Source organism: Microcaecilia unicolor, chromosome 8 (assembly GCF_901765095.1).
Source record: "Microcaecilia unicolor chromosome 8, aMicUni1.1, whole genome shotgun sequence".
Lineage (NCBI taxonomy): Eukaryota > Metazoa > Chordata > Amphibia > Gymnophiona > Siphonopidae > Microcaecilia > Microcaecilia unicolor.
This window is the reverse complement of record NC_044038.1, coordinates 243,081,212-243,099,240: the sequence shown is the minus strand read 5'-3', so window position 1 is coordinate 243,099,240 and position 18,029 is coordinate 243,081,212. Positions and strand designations below refer to the sequence as shown.

Genomic DNA, 18,029 nt, shown 5'->3' with positions numbered 1-18,029 from the left:
GTAGTAGTAATAGTGGATCAGCTACTCAAGCGTGAAGTTCACTAACCCTATGTGATGAAGTAACTGCTACAAAAAATATGACCTTCCAAGTCAGGTACTTCACGTAACATGTATCTAGTGTCTCAAAAGGAACCTTCATCAGCTGGGACGATCAACATTGAAGGCCCATGACATTGTGAAAGGCTTAATAGAGGGTTTCATAAGTAGCAAACCCCACATAAATCAAACTGAAGACTGTACAGAGATGGATTTACCTTCTACCCAATAAGCTCCAGTTGCACTAAAGTGAATCCTTAACAGAGTTGGATCTATGGCCTTGTCTTCACACCAGATAGAAAACCTTTTCCATTTAAATCCATATGCCCTCTAGATGGAATCCTTATTGGCAGCTAGAAAGGCCTGTAAGATACTGTCAGGCAAGTTCAGGAAAGACCATCAACTTCTCGACATCCAAGCTGTGAGGGCTAGGGACTCTGTTGGGATACAATAGAGTGCCTTGCTCTTGCACGATCAGTGTTGGAAAGCATTCCAGCCTCACAGGACTTTTGATGGAAAGGTCCAACAGAAGTGGGAACCACACTTGCCTCAGCCATTAAGAAGCTATGAGAATCATGGCCCCAATCTTGCTTGAGCTTCAGAAAGATCTTTGCTATGAAGGGTATTAGAGAATACAGAAGACCTTCTGCCCAATGGAAGAGGATGGCATCCAAGGCTAGACAGACACGCAACCCTATGATGGCATAAAACTAAGGAACTTTTTTCTTGAATGGAGTGACAGAGGTCTAGCAAGAGGGCGGCTCACTCAGAAAGATCCTGTGGACAGTTGTCCAATGTCAACTCGCGGAGCAGCAGGAGTCTACTCAATTTGTCTGCTAGGACATTGTCCTTGCTTACCAGATACTGACCGAGACACATCCTGTGAGAAATAGTTCATTTCCACATTCTGACATTCTCAACACAGGAGGTACAACCCTGTTCCTCTCTGCTTGTTTATATATTACATTGCCACCTGACCATCCATTTGAACCAGGGTGACCTTGTGAGACAACTCATCTCTGAAAGCCTTTAGAATGTTCCTTATTGCTCTTGGCTGTAGGACGTTTATCTGAAGACTCTCCTGAAAAAAAAAAAATAAAAACACACAACCACGGTGTGAAGCTGTGAGTTACTTTGGTGCAAGTCACACTCCTTCCTCAGTTGCAGCAGCACGAGGCACTTATTTTGATTTCAGTTCTGTCCATACTGGAAGTGAAGGTGTATGAACTGCAGCTTGCTACTATGACTTAAGGAAGGCGCATGGAACACAACAACGAAACAATGTTGTGGCTTGTGTGGTCAGCCGCTGGGCCAAGCTTCCTGCCGCCCTACTTGCACCAGCTCCGTGACGCACCTCCCATTGAGAACTGGTTTAAAGTTAAAGCACATTACTGCCCTATCACCCCATGGAATAAACATTTATTGTTCTACTCAATATCAATGTAGAAATTACGCAGCAAAAAAAAACTTACATTATCAAAGGGTAAAAAATTAATGACTGAAAATCAGTCTAAAGTGTTAGGGATTATTTTAAACGTAAATCTGTCCTATACTGACCAGATCGATGCACTTAGCAAGAAATTTTTGTTCCAAGCTCAGGCAGCTCCACGCCATCAGAGCATCACTCCACCTACCTAATTTTAGGATCTTGGCCCAAGCGATTTTCTTGCCACTGTTGGATTATTGCAATTCCTTATATGGTGGTATCTCAGTTAAACTGCAACATTGGCTACAACCTTTACAAAATGCCGCAGTAGAGGTCGCTTTTATTCGGTGTCTAGTTTTATGAAAGACCTTCACTGGTTACCTATTAAAAAATGAATACTGAAAAACTGACCTCCATGCATCACTCTCCTAGAAGGGTCTTTTTCAGTTATTTCCAAGGTAAAAGGAGAAGACTAATTCATGATGAAGAAGGCTAAAAGGCATCTGAGAAGCACTGAAAACAGGCCTTGCATCTCCTTTGTATTGTTTGAACAAGGAGAATTGTTATTACTTTTTGCGGATTGCGTGAGCTGCAGTCAGATTGTTACTCTTACCTGACCAACACATGAGAGGACTGACTAGCCCATATCATCATGATTATTGTATCTGCACAGAAAGCCCAATCATGTGCATCTGAACACATGCAAAAAAGGCTTTCATATCTAGGGCAGGATTAGCCCTTGGCTGGGCTCTAGGCAAACAAGCATGATGAGTCCCTCACTGTAATAAGCAGGCAGCGCTCACCAAACTTTACTGCTGACTGTAGGATAATGCAGAGAGGGTGGGGAGAATAGACAGACCATTATGGGATGTGTAGGCTCTGCCCCCTCCCCCCGCCCCCACTTCCTTCTGCCAGCAGCTGACTGAGCAGTGCAAAGCTGCCTTGGGCTCCATGGACTTAGCATATCCTAAACATTTGGGCCTTCGGCATGCGCCTAGTTTGCCAATGCCATAATTCTGCCCTTGAATGATAAAATTAAGGGCAGACAGACAGACACACACATACAGAGCACCAGGGCCGCCGAGAGACTAGGCTGGGCCCGAGGCAAGGCCACCCCACCTCCGCCCCCCACCCCGGTCTCACCTACCTGCCTCCATGGCTCCGGGCCCCCTGCATTCAAGGCGGCAGTCGCAGATCACCTCTCTTCTGGCCTTCCCTCCCTCTTCTGATGTAACTTCCAGTTTCCGCGAGGGCGGGACACATGGAGGGAATGCCCGAAGGGAGGCTATCTGTGACTGCCGCATTGAATGCAGGGGGCCCGGAGCCAAGGAGGCAGGCAGGTGAGACTGGGAACTGCAGCGCCCGCAGACTGATCCCGGTGCCGGCCCCCCCTTGGAGGCCCGGGACCGGGGAATTTTGTCCCCCCTGCCCCCCACTCTCGGCAGCCCTGCAGAGCATTGTCATTCAGAGAAGGATATTGCTGGTTCTCAGAGTCCTCAGTGAGAAGTTTCAGCTGGATAGTGGACATCTGGATCAAATCATCCAGCTGTTTCTCTGCCTCCTTGAGGTCACTGTTGTCCTTCACTAGCACCTGGTGGTCACTGCTGTTTTCAACAGTGGAGCTACTGCCCCTGCAAAGCGTAAGAAACAGAGGAATGGTTAGGAATTCAGAGGTCACATGTGCAGTCTTCTGAGAGAACGGCAGCACAGCAAACTCTGAAACAGATGTTTGTATTACATTTATGAAAAGATTTGATATACCACTTAGCCCATTAGGATAACAGTATACAATAAAACACATATCCAATCAATAGGGAGAAAAGAACAGCATTTACATAACAGGAAAATATATACATTGACACATAAAATAATTTACGGATTAGCTCCGGAATACATGATTCCTCTAATAGATCTCCCACCTAGAAATGCCATCACTACAGCCCGTACCTTTTTACAACTACATTACCCATCTTGCAGGGGTGTTAAATACAAGCTTGTATTTGCCTCTGCTTTCCACTACGCCAGCCCGAAGACTTGGAATGCTCTTCCCCTGTTCCTGAAAACGCAAGCTGACCACCATCTTTTCAAGAAGCTGCTGAAAACGTATCTTTCTGAAAACGTGTATCCCATTAGTAACTCTGCTGTTTAGCCTTCCCAATTGCTGCTAGCGTATTATCCTTTTCTACTGTAAACTTCATGTGTTGTGTCTTTTAACTTTTGTAATTCATGGAAGCCACATTGTGCTTGCATTTGTGGGAAAATGGGGGGTAGAAATGAACCATAAATAAATACCATTCACTCACAAGCACACAGAAAAAAAAAACCTGGCATAAAAACATCCATAGGCTGGTAAGAAGGTGTTTTCAGATTTAAGCTATGGATTCTCCAAAAGCCAACTGAAAAAAAGTAAGTTTTTAATCGAACTTTAACTTTTTTTTAATAATTTGCATTTGCACATAGAGAGGGTAGAAACCGATTCAAAACATGAGCTGCTAACCAAAAAAAAAAAAAAAAAAAGGCTGATTCCCTGGGATACTACCTAACGAGCCTTGGATGGGTGAGGAATTACCATACAAAAATTCGCTAAGGAGAACAACGCACGATTTGGAACACAAGGGCATAGCCAGAGCTGCTAAACAGTAGATAAATGTTCTGTGATCAGCTGCCCAACAGGAGACTGGATTCGTGCCAAACTATGAATCCTAAGGCAGAGGATATGAATCAGGAAAGTGGAGTTACTTACCTGTAATGGGGGTTCTCTGTGGACAGCAGAATGTTAGCCACATGTACATGACATGCGATGACTCCCATTGAATGGATATGTTCTCCAATAGTTCAGAGAGGTTTTTGGGGTTTTTTTCGGAGATCCCCCTGAGCATTTTTCAGTCGGTCTCTCTGCTGGAGAAGCTCGGACAATCTCACTTCCTGCCTCAGGCAATCCCATGCTACTACTACTACTTAACATTTCTAAAGCGCTACTAGGGTCACGCAGCGCTGTACAATTTACATGGAGGGACAGTCCCCGCTCAGAGAGTTTACAATCTAGTAGACAAGTGAACGGTCAAATTGGGGCAGTCTGGATTTACTGAACGGTAAGAGTTAGGTGCCGAACGCAGCAATGAAGAGGTGGGTTTTAAGCAGAGACTTGAAGATGGGCAGGGAGGGGGCTTGGCCTATGGGCTCAGGAAGGTTGTTCCAAGCATAGGGTGAGGCGAGGCAGAATGAGCGGAGCCTGGAGTTGGCGGTGGTAGAGAAGGGTACAGAGAGGAGGGATTTGTCCTGTGATTGGAGGTTTCGGGCGGGAACGTAAGGGGAAATGAGGGTAGAAAGGTAGTGAGGGGTGGCAGACTGAGTGCATTTGTAGGTAAGAAGGAGAAGCTTGAATTGAATGCGGTATCTGATTGGAAGCCAGTGAAGTGATGTGAGGAGAGGGGTGATATGAGTATATCGGTTCTGGCAGAATATAAGACGTGCGGCAGAGTTCTGAACAGATTGAAGGGGGGATAGATGACTAAGTGGGAGGCCGGTGAGGAGTAAGTTGCAGTAGTCAAGGCGAAAGGTAATGAGAGCATGGACGAGAGTTCGGGTGGTGTGTTCAGAGAGGAAAGGGCGAATTTTGCTGATGTTAAAGAGGAAGAAGCGACAGGTCTTGGCTATCTGCTGGATATGCGCAGAGGAGAGGGAGGAGTCAAAGATGACTCCGAGGTTGCGGGCAGATGAGACGGGGAGGATGAGGACAAGTCTCTGACTAGGGGAGGTAGTTGGGTTGTGTGGCTGACTTATCCTACTGTCCACGGTGGGGGGGGGGGGGGAATAAAAATAAAAACAAAGAGGGGATAACCCACACAGAGTCACAGATACAATTCTGGTCACTTTCTGAGGAGACTGGCTGGACCATGCTGGTCTTTTTCTGCCGTCATGTACTATGTTACTATCCCATGTTTCTACGGTTAGACTTATGAAATGCAGAAAATGGATGAGGTTAATTTGAATGTAGATCTGAACGGGTTTGATTTAAACGGGTTTACTTATGTGCTTCACCTGTGGATGAAAAAAAATCTGTATCTTAAAACAGGAAGAATTCATTCTTACAACATCTGCTAAAAGTAACACTTAGAGAAGACTTATCAGAAAGGAAGTTAGCAGAACTTGCCTGACTGATCTATATAGGATTTGGAGGCAAGTTTTCTTACTATATAAATGGAGAGCTACAGACAATGATTTTTATCCTGCTTTCATATTCTTATGTAGAGTACTCTGGTTATCTTTTGAAGGTAACTAATTTTCTGACATAAAAAGAAACACACTGCCAAGTGTTTGAAAGCACGCCCGGCCATCTACGCTGATCCCACACTCCTCTGCATCTCTGCCTGCCAATCCCCATCAGTATGTGCAAGAACAGGCCCAGAACACACTAGGCAGGTAAGACACCAGAACAGCCCATAGATGTCATGAACGGACCAGACTTGTCTGGATGCAGCGCACTATAACCAGAGCAGAAGCTACCAGAGGCATTGCAGGGTGTGAGCAGTTTCATTTCCAGCATACACCCCAAACAGCAGTTAAACATCATTAACAACTGTGGGGCTATTTTAGTGTATAGGCATTATTTTTAAACTTTCTGGCTCTTTAGAATAAGGTAAGAATAAAAATGCACGTGTGACTCATGTGGGACCAGTCAAGTAACCTATTCCCTGTGTGCTTTAAGTATGAAGCCATTTTCTGGATACCCCGTGACCTGAAATCCCAAGGCCCTGTCCTGTATTCAAAGCAAGCAAGGCCTTCCCAAGCGTATACGACACCCTTGGCGAACCTTCATCCGTGACTCACCCCCCCCCCCCCCAACCTAGGGACATCTCACAGCACTCTCCCTTCTCCAATGGCATCAGAATTTCTCTCTTATTTCCCTCCCCCAGCCCTCTAGGCATGTGCCTAGGGCAGCACAGTTTAGGCGGTAGCATCAGTACTTTGCACTCCGGGTTCCCTCTCTTTTCTTCCCTCCCCCCCAAGGTGTTCAGGTCCTATTTCCTTCCTCCAGGGTGGTGGCACAGCAGTCAGCAGCTACTGAAGATGGATCATAGCACATGGTGAAGCCCTGCTGGCTCCCATCCCCTCCGAACTTCATGTTTGGAAGAGGCCAGGAGCCCTGCAGGTCTTACCCTGTAACTGCCACCGTGCATTTTCTATACCTGCTGACTGCTGTATACACAAAAAACTGACCCATTCTACAAGTTACACCATGTGTGAACTCTGCCATGTGAACGCCTAACTGCAAACTCTGCATTATCAAAGGTGTGTGCATGGTTACAGAATACTACACACGTTCCTACCAGTACAATACAGGCCTAAATTTAAAACTCTATGATCTTCAAGGCCCTTCAAGGAACAGAATCACCCTCTACACACCTCCAAGGACACTAAGGTCCTCCCAAGTGGTACCCCCTAACCACACCCTCTCCAAAAGACATTACACGATGTGATACTCATAAGCGAGCCTTCACCGGAGTAGCTCCCACACTCTGGAATGCACTGCTTAACACAAGACTATCTGTACTTCAGGAAGCAAGTGAAGGCTTGGCTCTTCAACCAGGCCTTTAATGGAAGAACTAACTAACCTGTTAGTCTCACTGACACACACAAGGAGTGACTCGGGCTGCACATACTGCAGCAGGACATGTTTATCCACTCCTACCCTAGCTGAGATGATGTTTAACCATCTCTCTGACCTCACGTGCAACTTTCTTCAAATCAATCACCTTACTTTCAAATTCTTCCTACTGTCTTACTCCTCTATATGTCACAACTTTGCCTTACCCCTCACTACCAATTATAATGTTCTAGTACATATTGTATTGACATTGTAAGTAGTATACTATCTTGCACTCTGATTTTACCAAGTGGTGATAGGATATCACTCTCTCAGCACATAAATTATCTTACTATTTAACCAACACCAGACCTCAACGCTACCAAGCTTGGCAATTCCGCAAGGAATACTTGCTCTCTTTCTTACGTTCGTTTGAGAGCGCCACCGCTTTTAAATTGGAGCTATGTTCTTATCATTGGTCTTATAATTTTTTATATATTTATTGACAGGAACTCTCCTCAGCCAATGTATAAAAAAAAAACCTCAATAATGAGAAAAAAAAAACATTGCTTGTTGAGTCTACCTGTCATATCAAAACACTCATGCTGTGAGAGAGAGATATCTCATTTAACCCTAAGACAAAATCTAACATTCCATATTCCACTAGTTGTAATTTTCTATTCTCATATTGAACAACACTTGCCACCCCCCCCCCCCCCCCCCCCCCCCCCCCCCCCTGTTGTAATGTACTCCTCTTCAACATATTTTGACCTTATCTTGTACTTGTGTTAATGTTCGTCTCGGTACAAACCCTCCAACCGGTTGGGGTGTATTTCTCCATGATGTCCCGTTATGCCTCTTGCCATCCACTGAAGCTTCCTAGTTTCAATACAAATTTTCATTCCTCTTTTTCTTCATTTTTCATTCCTCTACACACATTCTTCTTCTACAAGCACTTCTTGTTTCGCAATCTTTGTTGCTGCTTCAGGAAGAGTTTTTTTCCGGTAATGCATTACCAGAATTGCCAAGCTTGGTAGCATTGAGGTCTGGTGTTGGTTAAATAGTAAGCTAATTTATGTGCTGAGAGAGCGATATTCTATTACCACTTGGTAAAATCAGAGTGCAAGACATTTAGAACCAGTGGTCCCTAGAAGATTAAAGTTGGAATAACCAAGTAGTATACTATGCCATACTTTGTATTGTTATTTGAATATTTTTACTGTTGTAATTGTCTAATGCTTATATTTGATTTATTCTGTCTGCACACTGCCTTGAGTGAATTCCTTCAAAAAGGTGGTAAATAAATCCTAATAAATAAAATGTTCACACACATGTGTATAAATGATAAAAACCAGCATTTACACATGTAGTTTTCACCTAACTTTAGGTAACATAACATCTGGTCTTATATCCCGCTTACACCTTGCAGTTCAAAGCAGAAAACATAACATCAAGAGCCAGAACAATCCTCCGGGAGGACAATTAAAAAAAAAAAAAAGAAGCGACAATTAAAATTATGGTTAAAAATCTTTTTGTAGTACAAATTTCTGAAAGAGCAGAGTGTTAATATTCTTCCTAAACGACAGATAAGAACGAGATAACCGAAATGTCCCAGCAAACTCTTTCTAATGACTAGCGGCTTGAAATTCAAGTGTTTCAAACATTTTTAGTCTTTTCCTGGACTTTTTTTTGAGGGGGGGGGGGGGTACTGAGTACCGGCACCTTTTCCATTGTTTGCTAAAATTGAACCATGGACCCAAAGTTTTAATAAAAGAGCTCAGGCTCTACACACCAATTCTGCCTTGGCATAGATTCTGTGACTGGTTGCAGGGGGGCCTGGTTATAAAGGGTGGCCTAGCATTTGCGTATCAGCACCTTTTTTGCTAGAAAAAAAATGCACTGGTCTTTTCCTTCCTCTTGGTGAAGGAAAGGAAAACACAGTTAGACAATTTAGCCTTCTGTCTCTTAATGAGACAGTAAATTGGAAAATAAATCTTTGGTGCCAGTCCATGTTTTATATATATATATATATATATATATAAAAAGGAGGCCAGTTTAAAAGGAACACTAGCCTCAATGGGCAACCAATGAAGTTTAACATAAAATAAAGAAATTCTGTCATGGTTAGTTAAACCAGAACTGGTGTTCTCTACGGTCTGTAATCATTTCAGTACAGCCTAAGATGACAGTAATCCAACTGCGAGAGTAAGAATGCCTGCACCAGGAGTCCGAATTGATCTTTCGCAAAGTAGTTTCAGATGCAGCAAAGCTCCATCATAAAAAAAAAAAAACATTTCTTTACTAGGGAGGCGATTTGGGATCCTTAAAGAATTACCTCCAAAGAGTCTAGAGTTGGTAAAGAGGGAAAGCGACCGAAATGGTAAGAGGGTCCCCATCAGATCTACGAGAAGAGTGTGGAGTCCTAAATATGTACACACTAGAGGGCCAGGAGATACGATGCAGATTTTAAATACGCAAAAGGTATTACAGAACAAACCAGCCTTTTTTTTTTTTCAAATGAGGGGGAGGTCTAGAATTAAAAAGGAGATGATATGAGGCTACGAGGAAGTAGATTCACAAATAGAATGGTAGATGCCTCAATACTCTCCCGAAGGAGGTGACGGAGGCAAACACGGTAACCTAGTAAATGACGACAGATAAAGACCACCATGGCACATGCAGTCCTCCCAGAAAGGTGGCCAGGACTGTACCTACCACTCTGTGTGGATTACCCCCTCTCCTTTCTCTTCAGGGTTGTAACTGCCACTCTGTACAGGTTAGTTTAGTTTACTCGTATTTCCCGAACTGCTTTTGCCAACTGGCAGGTCAAGGTGCTTTAGCGTCTAAAGGTTACAAAGAAGTCAAGAAAAGGAACTATAAAACCAATATAGAAAACAGAACCACTCACACAGGATCAGACACACCATGCTTAGTTCAAGAGAGCAGGACAAAAGGGGCAAAACAAGGGGAAGGGAAACCAAAGGAAAAGTAAGGGGAAGGGAGGTAGGAACTCAACCTTACCTAACACCTTTCAATCTAAATCCTCATCTACCTTCAGCTTATTATCGACTGTATTTAAGATCATGTAATGACTATATCATTATAACACTCTGTAAGCCACATTGAGCCTGCAAAAAGGTGGGATAATGTGGGGTACAAATGCAATAAATAATAATAATAGTGAAGTGAGAAAACTGCCTCAGTCCCCTAAGCAGGGTCAAACGCAATTTGAAAAAAAGACAGGTTTTTAAGGCAGTTTTAAATTTATCGAAAGATGCTTCGACCCGGATTGCTAGCGGGAGTGAGTTCCAGGCATAAGGAGCAGCAAAAACCAATGCATGAGATGTCGGGTGGATTCCAGATAAGCTTACTCTATGCTTCTCTTAAAAAAAAAAATTTTTTTTTTAATGTGAACGTTATTTACGTTTTGAGTTGAAATGCTCTCTAATTATAGTCCATCCTCTGTCTTTATCCCAAGCCTTTTTGAATTCAGTCACCATTTTTAAGCCCACTGCCTCCCACAGAAGAGCATTTCCAGGCGTCCATCAATTTCTTTGTGAAAAAGTATTTCCTGATGCTGCTTTTAAAGTTTCCTTCAGTGCTGGAATTCAGAAAGGAGCGAGATAAATACAGCAGATCCCTAAATGACAGATAGAAACCAAGAATGGAGCACTTCAACTCAAAAGAGCTGAGAAATTATGGGGAAAGACACAGGGCTGTGGAGTCAGTAAACCAAACCTTCCACTCCGACTGATATTAGGCTTTACATTTTTTTGTACTGAATCTAAAGTTTTGGCATATATAAAACTTACTTTAGATCCAGGATATATATACAGTATATGATAAATTTACCATCATAACGTTGTAAGTTTTTATTTTAAAGCTGGAGTCTGAGTTGGTGCATTTTTACCGACTCCGAGTCCACCCAAAATTGCTTTGGACTCCACAGACCTGGAAAGTAAACTGCACCGTCTGGCAGGTACTGGGCAGACCGGATGGACCATAATCGGTCTTTATTTGCTATCGTTCACTATGTTATAAGTTACATTACATGTCTCCTTTCTGTACTAACAGTGTGTCGCCACATGAAGCAAGATGACAGCTGGGTCATGCCACTTTCAGCTGCCTGGCATTCTTGCCAATGTGTCGTGCTGTTTAAGACCGCCGTCGTTTGATCCATTCATCTCTTAATCCTCACAGTCAAATCTGCAAGCGGCAGCACTCTTAAGCAGGAAGACACATGGCAGCAACACCACTGAACGTTTTAACTCAAGCCAGTCAGAACTAGCTTCCCCGCTCTGCGGCCCATACGCACAGCCACTGGATGTGGTTCTTGGACTTCTTGGTGATCAGCTGAATGCCCTCCAGCACGTTTGTGATGTCGTAGATCCTTCTCTTCTGCACCTTCAGCACCTGTGCAGCCCAGTTCAGATCCACCACCCCATCTGGTGACTGGCTCAGAAGCTCCAGGAACCGCTTGGTGGTCAGATTCAAGGATGTTTCGTAGCGAGACTTCTCCCCCGGAGACTTCATGCCTGTGTACGGAAAAGTGAGTTACACAAGCTTAAAATCTGAATTTATGTAAAAAGTTAAGTAGAGGAGTGTGGTAGCCGTGTTAGTCCACTCTTAAGGTTATCAATAGAAATCAAACAAAATAAAACATGGAAAAGAAAATAAGATGATACCTTTTTTATTGGACATAACTTAATACATTTCTTGATTAGCTTTCGAAGGTTGCCCTTCTTCCTCAGATCAAATGTGCTAGCTGACAGTGTATATAAGTGAAAACATTCAAGCATTACTAGGTAACTTTAAAACCATACAAGAACGTAAGACCTTTGAAGTCAGAATGATTGAATATTTTAACACCCAACAGAAAGGACTTAACAAGGATCTGGGGTTCCTAACCTATTATAAACCATAAAGCTGTATGTCTCTATTGATCACCCTCCCCTCACCTATCCACACCCATCCTGTTAGAATATCAATGATATGCTTTGATGTCCCCATGCATACCTCCTACCCACCCCCATCCTCCCACCCTGTCATAGTAATGCTTGAATGTTTTCACTTATATACACTGTCAGCTAGCACATTTGCTTATTTCCGATCTGACGAAGAAGGGCAACCTTCGAAAGCTAATCAAGAAATGTATTAAGTTATGTCCAATAAAAAAGGTATCATCTTATTTTCTTTTCCATGTAAAAAGTTAGAAAGTGAAAGAGTTTTACGTTTCTGGTAACCAGAAGTACATTTTCACATCACTGATAGTAATGTGTTATTTGGTAATGACACCAAAACATGTCCATCTGAGGACAGCCTGTTGGCTCAATAGACAGAAGATTCAGGTTCAATTCCAAGGTCCAGGCAAAGGCTAGAAATTTTCACATTTATTCAGAGAGCATTTTGGGGAATCTCAACCATTGATCAACAATGACCCCAAAAGGCTTGACTAAGGATACCAGGTTCTGGATGGGAGGCAGAGGTCCTTCTAGTTGGGAATGAAGGGTCATGACACCTCAACTCAATAGATGCTAGTTTCATTTCAGCTGGAAGCCCATAAGGAATGTCAGGAAACCTTCAGACCATAACAACCCCCAAAGCGTATCTAGCTGTGGTGTGAGCATATAGCTCCAGGTCTTAAGAAAATGGAACGTCAAGTCCACAGCTGCAAAGTAGAAGGTACAGATTTCCTAAAACTAGGCAAATTACAACTGCGTGGACATATCCTGAAAATTTGGTACATAAAAAATATATATACATCTGTGTTTTCTAACCTATTGTGCATCATAAATGAAAAAACAAACAAAAAAAAAAACTAAGCCAATTTTGATTTTTGCTATGAAATTTTGGGTTTGTGCAGCAGCTGTGGTAATGCGCCTGCTCTCTGTGAAGGAGCCACAAGATCCCAGACATTCAAGGGAAGAAGAACTACAGAAGAACTCCTCCATAATTATTATTATTATTTATTGCATTTGTATCCCACATTTTCCCACCTATTTGCAGGCTCAATGTGGCTTTCATAGTATTGTTAACACAGTTAATCCAGTATGTCAGGTACAGTTAGTATTGTGAACAGATTAATTAAGGGAAGAAAGGAGGAGGAAGGGATTTATTAGGGTAATTATAGGAGGTGGTCTTTCATAACTGAATGGGTTGGTGAAGTGGATTAGTGGGGTTGTAGGAAGCAAGACCTATGAATCTGTATTTATATCTATATGTACATTCACATATATGGCCTCACGTTTCATTACCACACCAGGTATGTCTCTCACCTGGAGCTACTACTACGTAACATTTCTAGAGCGCTACTAGGGTTACGCAGCGCTGTACAGTTTAACAAAGGACAGTCCCTGCGCGAAGGAGCTTACAATCTAAAGGACGAAATGTCAAGTTGGGGCAGTCAAGATTTCCTGAATAGAGGTATGGTGGTTAGGTGCTGAAGGTGACATTGAAGAGGTGGGCTTTGAGCAAGGATTTGAAGATGGGCAGGGAGGGGGCCTGGCGTATGGGCTCAGGGAGTTTATTCCAAGCATGGGGTGAGGCGAGGCAGAAAGGGCGGAGCCTGGAGTTGGCGGTGGGTGGTGGAGAAGGGTACTGAGAGGAGGGATTTGTCTTGAGAGCGGAGGTTACGGGTAGGAGCTGCCACTCTATCCCCAATGTAAATGAGCAGGGCTCTCTCAGTCCTGGTTTTGCCTCACTGCATGGATCGACTTGTTACAGAAGTTTCTGGGTGAATCAGGATTACAAAAGTAGAACCACAAATCTATGCAAACAGGGCAAAAGTAGGACTCTGAACTAAGGCGAGACGACAATTCTACTCTCAAGCTTCTTTTCCCCATTTGCTTTCGCTTCTCACCCTTGTCGTCGTCATCATCCTTCCTTGCCCTCTCGTTCCTACCCTCTTTTTTCATTACCCCTTACTCTCACACGTCCTCCCCCAACACGTCTCTCATTTTGGCTGAAGAACGGAGAAGAAGCCCTGCTGCTACCGCCTCGTCTCACACAGCAGACCCCACTCTTCAAGCACAGTGAGCCCTGTGACTCCCCCGAGGTGTGGAAGCAGCAGCAGCAGCAACCCAGCAGGATTACCTCTTGGTTACCTTGACACCAGCTGTCCCGCTGCCCTCAGTTGCCTGCTCAGAGTGGAGAGACGAAGCTCCTGAAGCTTCCTGCCAGTTGCTCCCACCAGACCATCGTTAGACAGCTGCAAGTCCAGTGCGGCTGCTACACTCTCTCAACAATCGCAAGGGAAGCAAATGATGGAGGAGAAAAAGGTGGGGTGGAGGAAAGAGAAGTAGCATGTGTCTGTTCCCTCCCTGTAAGCCCTGGTTTCAGCCAGCTCCAGCCCCGATACTTGCCTCAAAGGACAACGGATTTCCCCAATTTGTTTGCTGACTTGGATTGCTTCATAAGACTCTCTCCTCTGCCCCACATATATGTTATGTCATTGGTGGTGGCATCTGTGAGGTGCTGATGGTGCCCATGTCACACCAAAGACACGCAAGGAGCTCCTTAATGTAGGCCTAGGGTGATCTGGGGGTCTGTTAAGTTAAATTTAAGTTGGGTTCCAGTGTGCCCAGGCCTAGCGTTTGTGACATACCCCGATGGACACTGCACCACTGCAGCCCAAACTACAAACCTGGCTCCGTCCAGTTTAGTAAAACAGCGTTTCAAAAATTAATGCTGAACATTGTTGACTACCAAAAATTCATGTCACAATGAATCCCCAGCTTTGAGAAATACTTCCTGACATTTTTCCTGAAGGGGGGCAGACTCAAGAAAAATGCCAGGAAGTATTTTTTTTTACAGAGAGAGTGGTGGATGCTTGGAATGCCCTCCCGCGGGAGGTGGTGGAGATGAAAACGGTAACAGAATTCAAACATGCGTGGGATAAACATAAAGGAATCCTTCTCAGAAGGAAGGGATCCCCAGAAGCTTAGCCGGCGGTGGGAGGCAGGGCTGGTGGTTGGGAGGTGGGGATAGTGCTGGGCAGACTTATACGGTCTGTGCCATAGCCGGTGGTGGGAGACGGGACTGGTGGTTGGGAGGCGGGGAATACTGCTGGGCAGACTTATACGGTCTGTGCCCTGAAAAAGACAGGTACAAATCAAGGTAAGATATATACAAAAAATGACACGTGAGTTTATCTTGTTGGGCAGACTGGATGGACCGTGCAGGTCTTTTTCTGCCGTCATCTACTATGTTACTATGAGAACATTATGCAGGGTCTCTTCTAGTATTACCCTGTTTGATGTTGTGAAGATACATAAGTGCCAGGAAAGTAAAGCCAGGAAAAATCCCACAGGCTGAGAATGGGCAACTAGGAGCGTTTAGCAGCTGAAAAAGAGGAATGGGAACAGCACTGGAAGCATAAGCTGAACTCTGACACAGCAGGCAGGATTCAAAGATGGGACACTTCATCTACTGAGAGCGCATTATTTCTATGCATCTCCTGGAGAGGAAGCTCTGTAATATTTTCCTGGAACTTGCCTGCAACCTTACCTGAAAGACTGTCCTCCAGTGCCCTACCTCTGCAGAAACAAGCAGGCAGCAGTACTTTACCTTTCATGGGGTTCTTTGCTTTCCCCCGAGGAGTCTGGACATTTTCGGAAACGTACTGATGATCAAGCTCCAAATCCAGCTTCCTCTTCACCTGAGAGAGACAGAATGCCCTTGCCTTAAAAATAAGCTCCACATTTTGACAAAATATAGCACACATTCCAACACAGTGGTAACTCCAAAGGACCCACCGTTGATCAGCAAGTCAAAAGACGTTATAGATCGTAAACTACAGATAGGAGGGGTACATGGGTCATGCATGTGATGGATATTTATTCTTCCCTGCTTGTATTCCACACACCAGTCTGCTTTCTTTTGCGCAGCCCCTTTACTCTGGAATACACTCTCCCCTTCCCTTTGTACATTTATTTATTTATTTGCATTTGTATCCCACATTTTCCCACCTATTTGCGGGCTCAGTGTGGCTTACAATACATTGTAAAAATGGAATTGCAACCAACTGCACTTCCATTTTTACAATGTATTGTAAGCCACACTGAGCCCGCAAATAGGTGGGAAAATGTGGGATACAAATGCAAATAAATAAATAAATAAATAAATACAGAGCCCTCTTTCCCCAAGTTCAAGGAAGGCTCGACATGAACCTTTTGAAGTTGGCATTAGGTGAAAAGGACGAAGGGTTAGCAGACTTTTCCCCACTATAATGGACTTCCTTTCCTAGTTTCCTTTTGATTTTATTGTAAGTCGCCCCACTATTTTATGATGAGAGGTGGGGTCTATCAAATCTCATAAACTTTCTCTTTCCCTAGTGGGCTCACACTTTAAGTAGGTTGGCAGCAGGGTGCCAAGGTGCCGTTTCAGCCGGTTCCATTGATCCAGATGTAGTGCTCTGAGGTTCAGAATTGGTTCTGCTCTGTCTTGCTTTCAACAGGAGTCTTTTGGCATGGTGACCCCAGGCTGGAGATTACCTCCAGATATTAACTCTATGCTTCAGCTAAGAAAGTATCTGTGAAAAATCAGACCTCTGCTAAAAACACCCAGAGGAAACTGCCACCTACGTCTCAGAAAGATTAACAAGGCCCTGATAAACTACTTCTTTTGCAGCAGTTGAGGTACATAAGCACTGCCATACTGGGAAAAGACTAAGGGTCCATCCAGCCCAGCATCCTGTCTCCGACAGCGGCCAATCCAGGCTTCAAGAACCCAGCAACCCCCCCCCCCAATAATAATAATAATACATTTTTAAATAATGTTCAATGGATTTTTCCTTCAGGAATCTGTCCAAACCCCCCTTAAACTCCGTAAGGCCAGCTGCTGTTACTACGTTCTCCAACAACGAGTTCCAGAGTCCAATTAAATGCTGAGTAAAGAAAAACTTTCTCCTATTTGTTTTATATCTACCATATTCTAGCTTCATCTTGTGTCCCCTGGTTTTGTTGTTGTTTGAAAGTGTAAACAAACGCTTCACATCTGTCCGCTCTACTCCGCACATTATCTTGTAGACTTCTATCATATCACCCAAAGTCACCTTTTCTCCAAACTGAAGAGCCCTAACCGTCTTAGCCTTTCCTCATAGGGAAGTCGTTCCATCCCTTTTAATTTTCGTCACCCTTCTTTGCACCTTCTCCCACTGCCCAAGTCAAATTTACAGGGGTGCAAGTGCCAGTCTCCCTAATGCCACATCAACTTAACCACCCTCTCACTGCTTCATCTTCCAGTACCGTCTGCTCTGCACTTACAAATTTCCAGTGAAACTGCAATCAGCTACTCTCTCCCACCTCATCCACCAATTTCAAGACTCTCCTCAAAACCCATCTCTTTCAAGCCATATTCCAATCTGTCTCTGATTCTGTCTCTTAGTCTCTTTCTTTCAGTCCTCTGCTCCCAAGTTATTTTATTGTAAACCACATTGATGGCTTATACAGGCCATATAGAGGTATATCAAGAAAGTAGCGTAGTAGGTGACAGCAGATAAAGACCTGTTCAGTTCATCCAGTCTGCCCAACAAGATGAACTCATAGCATAAGGTATGATGTGATACTATATATGTATACTTGATCTTGATTTGTCCTTGCCATTTTCAGGGTACAGACCGTAGAAGTCTGCCCGGCACTGGCCCTTGTTTTCCCAACTATGGAAGCCCTACTCCAGCCCATCCAAATCTCTTCAGCCACGCTCAGGGCACAGACCGTAGAAGTCTGCCCAGCACTGGCCTTGTTCTCCAACTTCTGAAGCTGAATCTGTCCAGCCATGATCAGGACACAGACCACAGAAGTCTGCTAAGCTTTGCTTCCCAATTACTGGTGGTGCCATCTAATCACCACTAAGCTGGTTTGGTTCCACGCCTTCTATACAGGATTCCTGTGTGTTTATCCCACACATTTTTTAAAATTCTGTCACCATTTTCATCTCCACCACCACCTTCCGTGGGAGGGCACTCCAGGTATCTACCACCCT

The 18,029-nt window shown here is 44.0% G+C and overlaps 1 protein-coding gene across 1 annotated transcript in view; it reads right to left on the bottom strand.

Annotated features, from left to right (window-relative positions):
• E2F1 (E2F transcription factor 1) overlaps positions 1-18,029 on the bottom strand; it is a 45,450-nt gene that overhangs the window by 11,648 nt on the left and 15,773 nt on the right. Inside the window, exons 2-4 of the mRNA XM_030212155.1 lie at positions 15,615-15,705; positions 11,365-11,584; positions 2,941-3,093 (exon numbers count right to left, since the gene is read on the bottom strand). Of these exons, the coding sequence (XP_030068015.1) occupies positions 2,941-3,093; positions 11,365-11,584; positions 15,615-15,705 (464 nt within the window). The remainder of the gene's footprint in view (positions 1-2,940; positions 3,094-11,364; positions 11,585-15,614; positions 15,706-18,029) is intronic.